The 13,429-nt window shown below is 61.9% G+C and overlaps 1 protein-coding gene across 1 annotated transcript; it reads left to right on the forward strand.

Moving 5' to 3' along the window:
* Positions 1-1,858: 1,858 nt before the first annotated feature.
* ZNF783 (zinc finger protein 783) lies at positions 1,859-12,553 on the forward strand (the record flags this gene model as incomplete). Its single annotated transcript, XM_084230701.1, has 10 exons — positions 1,859-1,882; positions 2,457-2,674; positions 2,941-3,089; positions 4,079-4,191; positions 4,287-4,688; positions 4,779-4,905; positions 5,033-5,242; positions 9,003-9,131; positions 9,984-10,082; positions 11,721-12,553. The coding sequence occupies 10 exons, from the start codon at positions 1,859-1,861 to the stop codon at positions 12,551-12,553; spliced, it is 2,304 nt and encodes a 767-aa protein (XP_084086827.1).
* Positions 12,554-13,429: the final 876 nt, after the last annotated feature.

Here is a 13,429-nt window from a genome sequence, read left to right on the forward strand (position 1 = left end):
ATTCTGGTCACCGCCAGCCTTTCCAGCTTCAGACCTGGAAGCTCAGCCCGCCCAGCAGTCTGTATTTCAACCAGCACTCAGGTGAGCAAGCTCTGCCAACATCTGAGTACCACTGACTTGCTAGGAGACTGCTAAGACCAGCTGTCACTTACCTGAATAGGACTTGGCAAGACGCTACCATTCTCTCTCTCCAAGCCATTCTCCAGACCCCTGTGTGCCCTGAACATTGCCTTACATTTCCAGGATTACAACTTGCCAGTATTTTTAAGCCTTTATATGTTGGTCTGACTGACCCAGATGTTCTGATGTCCTCAGCGCACTTTGCAAATTGCCTGTTAGGCCACGTTATTAGGCCACGTTACTCCAGTGAGGGCGTCCACGAGGAGCAACGCCATATTTTGCATTGACTGCTTGTTCCCTTCAAGTCACACGTCCTAACCTCTTGCCCCAAATACAGGTCCACTCAGGCAAATAATTTTCTCTCCTGCCTCCCCCCACCCCCGCCAAAACAGTAAAGCAGCAAATCTGCAGAGTAGTTTCGGGGGAACCTGCAGGGGCTGGACGGTAGGACGAATGGGAAGTACGGAAAAGACAGAAAATCGACCCGACGCCGCCGCCGGCAGCACACCTGTCACTCACGGGCACGCTGGTTTTCCGGAGGAGGGCACCTGGGTGAGGGGGGAGGACAGGGGGGTTAGTCACGACACCCCAGGATCCCCCCATCTTGGTTGCTGACCGGCGAGCGAAGACGGGGGATGGCACGGAGGGCCCTTTGCCTGCGGCTTGTCTCCCCCAGGGGAGGGAGAGACCCGGGATTCCCATAGGGACTTTGGGGGCGCTGTTGAACCGGCACATCCATGTGCACTTGCGCTGCCCCGGAAGGTCTGCCCGGCTTTTCCCCTTCCAGGCGGAAACTCCCCAAATTCCAACGTGTCCCGCTCATTCGCGCCCTGCCGGTTCCCGGGGTGGGACGCTGGGCGCCGCCTGCCCGGGCCCCGGAGGGGGTGAGGTCCCCGCGGGCGCCCCCTGCCCAGGCCCCGGAGGGGGTGAGGTCCCCGCGGGCGCCCCCTGCCCGGGCCCCGGAGGGGGTGAGGTCCCCGCGGGCGCCCCCTGCCCGGGCCCCAGAGGGGGGTGAGGCCCGGCGGGCGCCCCCTGCCCGGGCCCCGGAGGGGGGTGAGGTCCCCGCGGGCGCCCCCTGCCCGGGCCCCGGAGGGGGGTGAGGTCCCCGCGGGCGCCCCCTGCCCGGGCCCCGGAGGGGGGTGAGGCCCGGCGGGCGCCCCCTGCCCGGGCCCCGGAGGGGGTGAGGTCCCCGCGGGCGCCCCCTGCCCGGGCCCCGGAGCGGGGTGAGGCCCGGCGGGCGCCCCCTGCCCGGGCCCCGGAGGGGGTGAGGTCCCCGCGGGCGCCCCCTGCCCGGGCCCCGGAGGGGGTGAGGTCCCCGCGGGCGCCCACTGCCCGGGCCCCGGAGGGGGTGAGGTCCCCGCGGGCGCCCCCTGCCCGGGCCCCGGAGGGGGTGAGGTCCCCGCGGGCGCCCACTGCCCGGGCCCCGGAGGGGGGTGAGGCCCGGCGGGCCCGCCTGCGCCTGGGCGGGTCCGGGGTCGCCTGCGGCCGACGGGGCCCGGCGGGCGCGGCCCGGGCGCGGGCGGGGCCGGCGCGGGCCCCTCGGGCTGCAGGGGGCGCTGCGCGCCTCGGGCCCGGCCGCCGCGCTGCTCCTTTTTAAAGGGCCGGCGGGGCACGTGGCTCGGACGCAGCTCGCGGCCGCCCGGGCAGCTCCGAGGCTGGGCGGCTCCGCTCCGCCTCCCGCCGCCCGCGCCGCGCCCAGCCCGACCCGCCGGCCCGGCCGCCGCGGAGGGAGCGCAGCATGGCCGCCGCGCCGCCCGCCCCGGTAAGTGCCGCCGCCGTCGGGCGCGCGCGGGGTCGGGGCCTCCGGCCGGGCCCGCGCGGGCCGCCTCGTCCGCGTCCGGCCGGCGCGCAGGCCCCGCGCCCGGGCGGCCCAGACGGCGGGCGGCGGCCCTGGCGGCCTCGACCGGCCCCGCGCGGCCCGCGCTGTCTCGGGCGGGCGCCCCGGGCGGCCCCGGGGGAGGCGCGCGCTGCCCGGCCGGCGGGGAGGGAGCCCGCGGAGGCGCCCGGCGCCGCGGCCGCGGGGAGAGGCCCGGCCTGCGCCCGGCGGGGCTGTGCGCGGCGGACCCGCGGGGCAGAGCTGGCCGCGAGGCGCGGCGCCCGGCACGCCCGGCCCTTGACGTGCCGGGGGGCACTGGGAAGCGCCCCGCAAGCGGCACCTCCTGTGACTGATGCCCCGCGAGGAAGGTTCCGAAACCGCGACCCTTCAGGATGCCGTGAGAGGAGGAACTTCCCTGCCCTCGCAGGCGGGGTGCGCCCTCCAGGCCTCCCCGGTAGTGGCCGGGCCGGGTGGGAGCAGGTCGGGCCGAGGCTTGACCCTCCTGCTTGCTGGGGCCCAGCCCCGGGCCCACTCTCCTGCCCTGCCGGTCCCCGGCCGCTCCTGCCGCCTTGCAGCCCGGGAGAGCCCACGAGCCCGCCCCGTCTGCCCTCCACGCCTGGGGCCCGTGGCAGCACACCTGTTCACGCTGACCTCCTTCTGTGCAGAGTGTCCCCTGCAGATGGGGAAGGACACAGTTTTCCTGCGTGCCCCTTTGTACCTGTACTGTGACGGCGTCGAGTAAGCTGTCCACTGAGTGTGTGCCACTGTCTGGTCACTCATCGGCACTTAGGGAGCATCTGCTGTGGGTGAGGACCTTTTAGGATCTGGGACGACAGGCGAGTGACCCTCCTCGAATTCACATCTCCTGGGAAAACAAGCCCAACCTCAGGCCACGGCGGGGACTCCTCACAGTGACCAGTGCAGCGATTCGGGGGCCTGCTTCTCCCAAGTGGGCGGTGAGGGTCTCTCTCGGCCAGGGGCTGTCTCTCCCTAATGCCTGCCAGGAGCTGGCCGGGAGGCGCCCTCGAGATGCCGGCTTCAGTGCCGGGCCACCCCGGGAGCGCGGGTGTCCTGGTGGAGGGAGTCACACGTCGCAGTTTCCGGGGCCTGCAGAGTCGTATTTACACTCCACTGCAGCCAGCTGCGTGCGATGGTGTGTGATGGTGTTATGTCTACGCCACGGTTCAACATGCTGGAGACCCCTGTGCGCACTGCCGGGAGAGTGGGGCCGAAAGCAGGGCGGCCACAAACCTGCAATTTGTTAAAAAAGCAAAACCTAAAACCCAGTTTCTGCAAAATGCCACAAAGTGAAGCGCAATAAAACAAGGCCCCCAGGAAGGCCAGGTTGGGGGTGTCAAGTCAGGGAGGGGGGCGGGGGCGTGACGGCAGGCTGGGGTGTTGTTCTAGGTTTGTGGGGAAGCTACTGACATTTTAAGAAGGGGACTGAAATGACCTAGTCTGTGTATTTAAAAGAATACTGGCCACTCGTCGGAAATATCTGGGGGACAGAGGGGGATGTGAGTGCTGCTGCGGCGACCAGGGGCTTGGCCTTCATGGAGAAGAGAGGAGGGTATGGAGATAATTCTGGAAGTCAGGTGGATAGGGTTGGTGGTGAGTGGCCCGTGACAGTGAATGAGGGGCGATGTCACTTGTCTTTCCCATGAGGCTTCCAGCAAGGACCGGCTGGCTGCTGCCCCCGCGAGGGTGAGGCTGGCGCCGAGTGGGCTGAGGCTCTTCTGCAGCCTCTTCCCAGGCGCTGAATGGAGTGGAGTGCGAGAGAGCAAGGAGAAAGGCCCTGGGAGTGGTTCATAGGCACCCCGAGCCAAAACACCCTCATCTCTCCTCTCAGCAGTACCCACGCCAGGCCCCCCTCGCCTGAGCCCTCGCCCCGAGCTCTCCCTGGAGATCTTGTGTCCTTGCTGCTCACTGTCCCGTCCTGCAGCCAGTTCTCTGCTCCGTCTTTTTCCATGTAGAAGTGAACTTGCAAGAGGTTCGAGGAGCAGAGTTCCCGTCGCCCCAGGCTCTGGCTGAGAGCCCCGTTCTCTGGGCTCCCGAGGCAGTTTCCTGCTTTGCAGAGGAGACCAGACCCGCGAGGGGGTCAGCTGTCAGCTGTCCATGTCATGACTCGCGCCTCCTTCCCAGTTTTCCCTGCTTTCCGACCTGGAGCGCTGGTCCAGCCCAGGCCTCCTGCCTGGAGGCCGGGCTCTCACCCGAGTCCCCGCCTCCCTGGCTGCCTGGCTGCCCTAGCGGCCCAGGTGGGACTTTACCCGGCCAGGTGCTGTTCTGCCTCAGGCGGACATTCGGCATGCACAGTTCTGATAACATCTCTCCTTTCTTTTCCTGTGGACAGGCTGTGGACAGGGACAAGCAAACAGAGGATGGGAGGCCTTCCACACCCTCCCCCTCCCCCCAGCCGGCTGCTGAGAAGAGCTCCTACCTCTACTCCACGGAGATCACGCTGTGGACGGTGGTGGCTGCCATTCAGGCCTTGGAGAAGAAGGTGGACTCCTGCCTGGCCCGCGTGCTGACTCTGGAGGGGCGGGCGGGCACGGCCGAGAAGAAGCTGGCCGACTGCGAGAAGACGGCCGTGGAGTTCGGGAACCAGCTGGAGGGCAAGTGGGCCGTGCTGGGGACGCTGCTGCAGGAGTACGGGCTGCTGCAGCGCCGGCTGGAGAACATGGAGAACCTGCTGAGGAACAGGAACTTCTGGATCCTGCGGCTGCCCCCCGGCAGCAAGGGGGAGACCCCCAAGGTAGCTCCGGGGCATGGGGCCGGGGCAGGACGTGGGGGGGGACGTGCCTGGCGGTGTGGGGGTGAGCTCGCCTGACGCTTGTGGTTCCAGGTGCCCGTGACCTTTGACGACGTGGCCGTGTATTTCTCAGAGCTGGAGTGGGGCAAGCTGGACGAGTGGCAAAAGGAGCTCTACAAGCACGTGATGCGGGGCAACTACGAGACGCTGGTCTCCCTGGGTGAGGCCGCGTAGGGGGGACCTGGCCTCCTGCGTCTGTTCCTTGGCTCTGGCTTCTGCTCCTCAGCGGTGCTGCATCTCCAGGGGCAGGTGCCCCTTCCTGACGCAGTCCCCCCCTCTGCTCGCAGATTATGCCATCTCCAAACCAGATATCCTTGCGCGCATGGAGCGCGGAGAGGAGCCTTGTCCCAAAGGCCCGTGGGGCCTGGAGGAGGGGAGTGCGAGAGCGGCAGCAGGCCCACGGAGGCCGGACCCTGGTGAGTGGGGGCGCCGGGCGGAACGGCCAGGCAGGCTGCACCCCGAGTCCGGGCCTAGAGCTTTGGTCTTGGAGCCACAGGGTGTCTGATTTGCGTGAGGCTCATCCTCGCCTCGCTCAGTCGTCCTGGGCTCCCGACACAGATGGAGGGCTGGGCTTTGCCGGGAAGTGGGGGCTTACTGCTCACAGCACCATTACCACGTCCTTGGCGCCCCTCCATCTCTTCTTCCCAAACTTGAACCTCTCCAGCCCGGTCAGGCTCCTAGTGTGCCTGTGTCTCTCTGTGAAAATGGGCACGCCCAGCGGAGAGGCTGGTGTAGGGGTTCTAGAGTCTACTGCATGTCAGAATCTTCTGGGGCCATTCCACTGTGAAACCCAGTGAAAGTAGAAGAGTGCAGTGAACCCCTAAGTGATCTTCACCCGCATTCAGCAGTGGCCATGCTCTTGCCACATTTGCTTCATCCATCTCCCGTTCCCCCTTTTCCTAAATAGAACCACAACACCATGACCCCCCCCCCCCCAGTGGGTCGCGATCTAACACCCAGGCCCTGCTCTGGCCCCCGACAGCCTCGAATATGCTTTCCTAGTTGTTTGGGTCCTCATTTAATAAACCCAGATTTTGCATTTGGATTATACAAAGCCTGCAGGAGCCACCTCCCCGCGGTCACAGCTTTATGGGGCTGTAAGGCACATGCATATGAGCCCCAGATTAAAGCCCGGCCTGGTGACTTTGCTACATTCACAGAACTGCGTGCCCCCCCGCTACAGCCTGACATTGTCTTCATTTTCTCGGTGCACCAAACAGAAACCCAAGCCTGTTAGAGGGTGGTGGTGTCTGTTCTGCCCTCTGCCCTGTCCCACTAATCTGGGGCTGCCTCCTCTGGACAGTTCCTGTAAAGGGCTTCTGCACCCTGTGACGACCGTGGGTGCAGCTGCTTTCCCGAGGGGGCTTTCGGGCTCCTGCGTCAGTGCAGCGCCAGCGCTTCCCCTCGTGTTCTCCATTCATCAGCGGAAGGCCCACCCCACCTCCCTCTTTAGCCTCAGATATTGTCTGTCCTTTTATTATTATTTTTTATATATGTATCCAAAGGAACAGGTTTATTGAAAGGGGACAGAAGAGCAAAGGACGCTTGCGGAGCCACGGGCGGGCAGAAAGAGCAGCCTAGTTACTTTCCGTCCTTTAAACGCTGCTCTTTCCCGCATGCCGGCTGCGGTGTTGGGCGTTGCTCTGCCCCCATATTTCCGATGAACTGTGGATGCGGCTGCCTGGCTCCTGGGCCTCAGTCTCCCCAGCGAGGCTGCTGTGGCGTGGTGCGGGGGCTCCTGCCGGGTGGCGTCAGGAGGCACGGGGGGTCTCTGTTGTGATGCCAGCCTCATCTTGCAATGACAGGGCCTCTCCACAGATCGCCCCCTTGGCCTGGCGCCTGGGACTGTAATAGCCTGAGGGCGGCTCTTCTCTATCTCAGGCGGGGTTGCAGAACTGGCGAAATGCTGTCATACTTGTGCAGTGAATAGCTGAGGCTCTTATAAAGTGTGATCTCCCTGATCAGCTCTGCTAGTTACCCCAAGAGAAGTCAGGACTGATGCTTAATTCTTTTCCTTCATCCATTTTCAGAACGGCCGTTGCTGCCTCAGACACCTCCAAAGGTGACCAACATGGCTGCTTTTTCCTTTATTATTATTCCTTATTATTATTATTCCTTTATTATTCGTTGAGTACTTTATATATGCCAGCCCTTTGCAGCCATTACTTACCTGCTTGAATTTCCCCTTCATTAGCTCGTGGGAGCCCCTTGGTCAAGGTGACCTGCAGGTGCTCTAGATTTCCAGCTCCACACGTGTCTCCGAGGAATTTTGAATTCTTTCAGGGAGGAATGGATTGTACACACCACAGTGTGAGTGCAGATTTTTGGCAGTTTCTAGCCCTTTCCAGAAAATATATGTTTTTGAAAAGAAAAAAAAAAAATCATGAGTTCATAATGACAATTCTAATTCAAATTCAGTGCTCTCTGAGTTCAGACTTGTATATCGCTTTTCTTTCCCATGGAAATCTTGAATTCCTAACTATAATCACTCACGTGTATTATTTTCTATCCCAATCTGATATTTCATTATCCTGTAATACCTTTCAGTTTCAAAAATAATGAAGGACTCCCGGGTGGCCTAGGTGTTAAGTCTCAGCTCTATCACCACTGTGGACTGAGTCCCAACCCTGGCTAGGGAGCTGCCAGGGAGCTGACCCACAGGGCACAGCAGACCTCTCCTGTCTCCCTGCTGCTCCCCTCAGCAGTGGATTTCAGTGGATCCATCTGTTCTGTTCCCCATTCTCTCTCTGGTGAATCTTCTCACCGCCCTCCCCCCACCTCTGGCCTGGACCCTAGTTCTTGTATGCATGCATGCATAAAATCAATCTTTAAAAATGTATACCAAAAATAATGAAGCTAATGTTGCTACTAACAAGTAGATTTTTGATGGTGATCTGAGATTTTTTTGCAGCTTTTCGTATTCTGAATGCACTCTATTCAGAATTGATAGACAAAATAATGCCTTCAAAAGTCACCTGGGAGGGTGGGGGGTGGGAAAAGGAGGGGTTGGGGTCAAAATAAGGGGGTTGTAATTGTATGGGGAATATAAAAATAAAATTTAAATTTAAAAAATCATTAAAAAAAAGTCACCTGGGAATAATTCTTTTCTCTATGTGGTTGTGTCACCACCTTGATACACAGTTATGTTCTCTTTCTTTTCTTTGAAGACTGTTTAGAGATGGCTTTTTTTGCTCTTTGATTTTGCTTAACCTCTTGGCTGTGTAAGACTTGCATGCTGGCAAAGCCACCGCGGCTCACAGGACACATCTTGGGGGGCTCATGTCCAGCCTGCCAGCCACCCCACGTGTAGTGCTTTGATCAGTGACTTGTTGATAGCAATACCTTCAGGGTTACTTTTTGAAAATAACAGTGACCCCGAGTTCATTTGTATCCCTCACCAGTCAGACAGTTTGCCTGGAGCTCGCGCCTGTCCGTAGTAGAGATCGTCCTCATTTCTTTTGTGGGTGCAGAATGTCCTGTGGCGTGACCTACATGGTTTATTTGACCAGCCCTGCCGGTGGCCATTGGGGTGGTTCCCATGTCCAGCTGATAGGAACAGTGCTGTAGGGAAGACTCTGCACACAAGTCAGCCGATGTGTCTTTGGCTAGAGTCCTCGAAGCTGGATTGCTGGGTCAGCAGTAAATGACTGCCGGAGTTTTTTGAGAATTTATCACTAAATTCCTCTCTGTAGGGTGGTATCCTGTGCATCCCCGTGGGCATTGTGAAAGGACTCTTTCCCCATAGCCTGGCCAACAGAGAATGTGGTCAAACATGGAGAAGTTCTGTCTGCCTGGTCACAGATAAGAATGTGTCGGCGTGGAGTTAGTGTGGTCATGTGCTGTGCAGGCTACTGATGTGGTCACACGCTGTGCAGGCCCCTGTGTGAAGTGTGCATAGTCACAGATGTTTGCACTAACACCCACTGATGAGAATCTTAGGGGTGTTCCCTGGGGGTTCTTACACACTGGCCTGCTGGAGGACCTGGGATTGGGAACTGCTGCGCAGCGGGTAGTCCCCAAACACCCAGGCCCTCAATCCCACTGCATCCCGCCACGTCTGGCACTATCAGGTAAGTCACCTCACCTGGGGCTTCCTTCTCAGACCTGGAGGCTTCAGCCCAGACGAGCTGCTGGATGGTCAGCAAAGGCAGCGTCACCGTCACGGCCTGTGCTCACTGGTGCCCAGGGGTGGACGTTGCCGCCCCCCAGAGGCTCCTCCACCACGGGGGCCTCACCGTCACTGCTTTGCATTCCCAGGCCTCCCTCCAGACCTAGAGCACACCCCGAGCCCGGTCAGCGCCGCCCAGGAGGAGCCACGAGAAGGCCAGGCTCCCCAGCGCCCGCCAGACTCGGAGTCGGGAGTCGCCCTGGCTGGGCCCAGCACCGGTGAGGGAGGTGGCCAGGTGGCCTTCTGGTCGGTGTCAGAGAAGCAGCCCAGAGAATCAGCGTGGGGAAGAGGGCTGGGGCCCCTGAGACAGCCCTTGGAGGAAGGGGGGTTTTGGGGAGCAAACAGCATTTTCAGCAGGAGAAAACAGAGGCCTGGTTTCCTCCGTGGAGGGGCTGGAGCGAGGGCGGGGCGTGCAAGGCCCTCACACCAGTTACAGCATGGGCCATCTGTCCTCTGCCCGGCACACGCCTTCCTCCCTGCGTGTCCTCACCGAAGGCCAGGGAGGGGCCCCTTCCACTGTCCTCTGCTTGTGTTTAGAGGCGGTCTGTCCACCCTTCCACAGAAGTGGACAGGACTTGGGGCATTTAGCATGGTACGTGGTGACCCAGGGGTCCTCTGTTTCCAGCCTGTACTTGGCCCCTTGTGCCCCTTCCTCCCGCTGGCCTGACCAGTCTCTGGTCAGCTCTGGGCCTCTTCAGTCCTCCCCACCGAGTATTGGCTCCCTGAGGTGGGTGGTGATGTCCCCTCCTTCCCTGCCGAGTCTGGCCTCTGCTCATGGGGTAGGAGAGATGGCCTCTTCTCTTGGTCCCTGGAGCTATGCCTGGGGGCTGCCCTCCATGAGCCCTCTGTCCTTTTGAGGTCCATTGGGGTGAGAGTTGCTGCAAAGGGACGAGTTGCAGGCACCATCTGCCCTGGAATTGTGGGTGTGACTCCTGGCTCTCCACTCTCTGAAGGGGAGGCTGTGCAGGGACACCCACAGTCTTTAGGCAGAGGCCAGGACATGTCCAGGGCCTGCTCAGAGGCAGCAGCCGTGCCCTTGGAAGGAAAGGCCTCACAGGACTCTCTCACAGGGCCTGCAGCCAGGGCTGGCGCTTTGTCCTCCATCAAGCAGGAGGAAGACTCTTCAGATGGGGAGCTGGCAATCTTCCCTCCCAGGGACCTGGGGCCAGGTGAGTGGGGGAGTGGGGGGGGGGCCTAGTGGCCACTGCAGAGCCTTAGAGTTGCTTTGGGGCCCTGGGGAGCGGGGTGGAGGTGGTTGTGAGGGTTGCTGAGAAGGCCTTACTCCTGAGGGCTTCCTTCTCACCCCGGGCACTCTTCTCAGAGGGCTCCCCTTGGGAAGGCCCCCCATCGTGGCCCGACCTGGCGGAGAGGGTGCTGCAGGCTCCCAGGTCTGTGGTGGTGATGGGAAGGCTGTTCACATGGTCCCGTTTCAGCATTACGGCAGCCAGGGACGTGGCCGGATCCCTGGGTGCCAAGTCTCGCCGTCTGTGTGGCAGCCTGTGGTTTGAATTTCGTATCCCCCGACCTTGAGTCTGATTTTTCTGTAAAACCAGGCCTACACCGTCAAGAGCAGGGAAAAGCGAGTGTTGCCTGTTCTCCCTGGGGGCAGGTTTCCGTCCCGGGGAGAGGGGTCCTTGGGTGCACACATGCCCCCATGTGCGGGCACCATCTGTCCGGGCACCTGCCTCGGTGGGGAGGCCAGGCCCTGGCGGGCTTCCAGTGGAGCGCTCTGGCAGCCGCGGCCTTCGCAAGGAACAGGGCCTGAGACTCTGGTTCTCCTAAGCTCAGGAATGTCGTGGTCATTAAAATGCACCAATGCTTTACCCCCAAGTTTAGATGATTGGTGACTCTTTAACAGTTCTCTAGCTGTAGGACAAAATTAAAAACAGTTGGGTCATTTCTAACATGGTAATGAAGTTCTGTCATGAATTACCAGTGAGGGTTGTGGGGTAAAGTTTGGGGAAAGGAGACCCCCACCCCCAGCCCTGTCCTCCAGTGGTCTGGCTGGGGCACCCTCCAGAGCAGCTTCCCAGCTCGTGGTTTAAGTTCATGCATCGGCAAGAGCGGAAATCATCTGGTCGTAGGCCCGGGCCTGCAGAGGGTGGGCTGTGGGCACCTGAGCGGGCCGCGCGCCCAGCTGCCAAGGCCCTGGTGCTGGCCAGAGCAGGGGGAATGTCTGGGGCTGACCCGGGAGAGGGCAGAGCTGAACAGCCCCCACAGGGCTTGGAAGAATGGTTGTGTCCCCGGGGGCTCCATGGCCAGGCCTCCCCCTCCTGGTGTTAGGGGCCCAGGGAGCTGCTCCGAGACTGCCTGTTGCTCTGTCCAGCAGCCTTTTGCCTCCTGCCCCGCCAGAGTCAAGTGAGGCCAGCGGGGAGCCGGTCCTCATGCCTCTCTGCTGTCACCTGCCGGCCTGCTGCCGGGCAGGGCGAGGACGCGCAGCGTGGACCTGTCGTGTGGCTGAGTCCCCAGCCCGTCTGTGGCAGTCAGCACCCGCGGGGCTCACTTCCCTCACAGACAGGGACTCGGGCCATAGGACTCTTGGGTTCCTGCGTGGTCAGCCTAACTCAGGGCCCAGGTCTCCCTTCGTTTTCCCACCCCTCTCTGACTGACCCCTGACCTCCAGGCTCCCCCTGGCCGCTCTGTCTCCTGCCTCCTGGTGTCTTTAGCGCTCCCTCTAGGGAGGGGCCACTCGACTGCAGTGTGGGTGATGTGTGCAGGTGGTAACTGCCATGAGGGGCGGGGGCCAGGGCTGGGGGCCCCGGGCCTGGGTGCGCTGAGCTGGTGGTCACTGGAGATTCCTTCCCCAGGCGGAGGTGCGGTGGCGATCAAGGCAGAGGTGTCCTCTGAGGATGAGATGATGCCGGAGCAGCTCCTCCTGGGGGCGTCCCCCAGCCAGCCCCCGCGCAGAATTCCCAAAGGGCCCCAGAGCAAGACGGGGGCACCCAGCCGGCTTCACGCCTCCGGCATGCCAAGGGTGCGAGCAGGGAGCCCTCGGGCTGCAGGCGCTCTGGGGGAGCCGCCCCGCGTCCTCCCTCGCCGGCGGGAGCGGACCTTCCCTTGTCCTGACTGTGGGCAGAGCTTCCGACTCAAGATCAACCTGACCATCCACCAGCGGACTCACGCGGAGGAGCAGCCCCAGGCCGCCCGGGCCAGCTCGCCCCCAGGCTGGGAGGAAGCCCACTCCACACTGGAGCCAGGAGAGGTGGTGGTGCCCGGCCCGGTCATCCGCTGGCTGCCAGAGGAGCCTGAGGGCCGCCGCTCGCTGGCAGGCCGGGCCTTCGGGGGGCGGCGGCCAGTGGCCACCAAAGTATACCACTGCAGCGAGTGCCTACGCTTCTTCCAGCAGCGCAAGAGCCTGCTGCTGCACCAGCGCCTGCACACCGGCAACAGCCAGGGCTGGCCCTCCTGTCCCTACTGCGGCAAGGCGTTCCGCCGGCCCTCGGACCTCTTCCGCCACCAGCGCATCCACACGGGCGAGCGGCCCTACCAGTGCCCCCAGTGCGGCCGGGCCTTCAACCGGAACCACCACCTGGCCATGCACATGCAGACTCACGCCCGCGGACAGTCCGGACGGCCCTGCCCTGTGTCGGCCCACATGGGGAGCCCCACCCAGCGACCCAGTCGCCTGGAGGAGGGCTAGCCAGGCAGGACCTGGGGGGAAGTGGGGGCCCTAAGTGGGCCTCTCCTTGTGCCTGATGCTGGCTCCTGTTTGGAGATGGCTTTGGAGAGGGAGTTTTGTTTTGCTTTGTTTTTTAGATTTATTTATTTATACAAGAACTGGGGTATAGGCCAGATGTGCGGGAGGGTGAGAGAATTCACCAGAGATAGAGTGGGGAGCAGAACAGGCAGATGGACCAAAGACACTGCTGAGGGGAGCAGCGGGCGAGACAGGAGAGGTCTGCCGCACCCTGTGGGAATCTTCCCCAGCTGGCCGGGAATCGAACCGGTGCTGCAGAGGCCCAGACAGCTTCACAGCACCGCGCTCAACCTGCTGCGCCACCTGGGAGGCCCTTGTTTTTTAATTCACATGGGAGCAGCGGCCCTTTCTGTGTGACCGGACGCCTCAGGGCCTCAGGGCCTCAGGGCCAGTGTGTGTTACTCTGCTGCCGCTTTACATTCCCGATTATAGAGGACCCCTGAAGGCTTAAGGGATGCCGGGTTTTGGAGGGTACCTGGGACAGACCCTTTGCTGGGTGAGTGGATCAGAGACAGTGGCCCTTCCAGTAGGGGACAATGGCGGCACAGAGGGTCCGGGCTCTGACGACATGGAGGGCTCCCCCCTGGAAGCCTGGGGATCAGCAGTGATGGGCACTGGAAAGTTGAGTTTTCTACTTTTTATTTTGGAGCTTTTCTTTCTCATGAAGTTTTTCTAGTGCTCTGTTAGTGTGGTAGTGGTTGCGAAGGGGACCAGGAGCCACCTCCTGTGTGGGGGGAGGGCAGAGGGGCCACCCAGGGCAGCCTGGGTGGTGATGGGGTGTCTTGGCCGTGCCCAGGAAGTCAGGGGCCCTCCCAGGTG

This window comes from Talpa europaea (assembly GCF_964194135.1).
Source record: "Talpa europaea genome assembly, chromosome: 3".
Taxonomy (NCBI): Eukaryota; Metazoa; Chordata; class Mammalia; order Eulipotyphla; family Talpidae; genus Talpa; species Talpa europaea.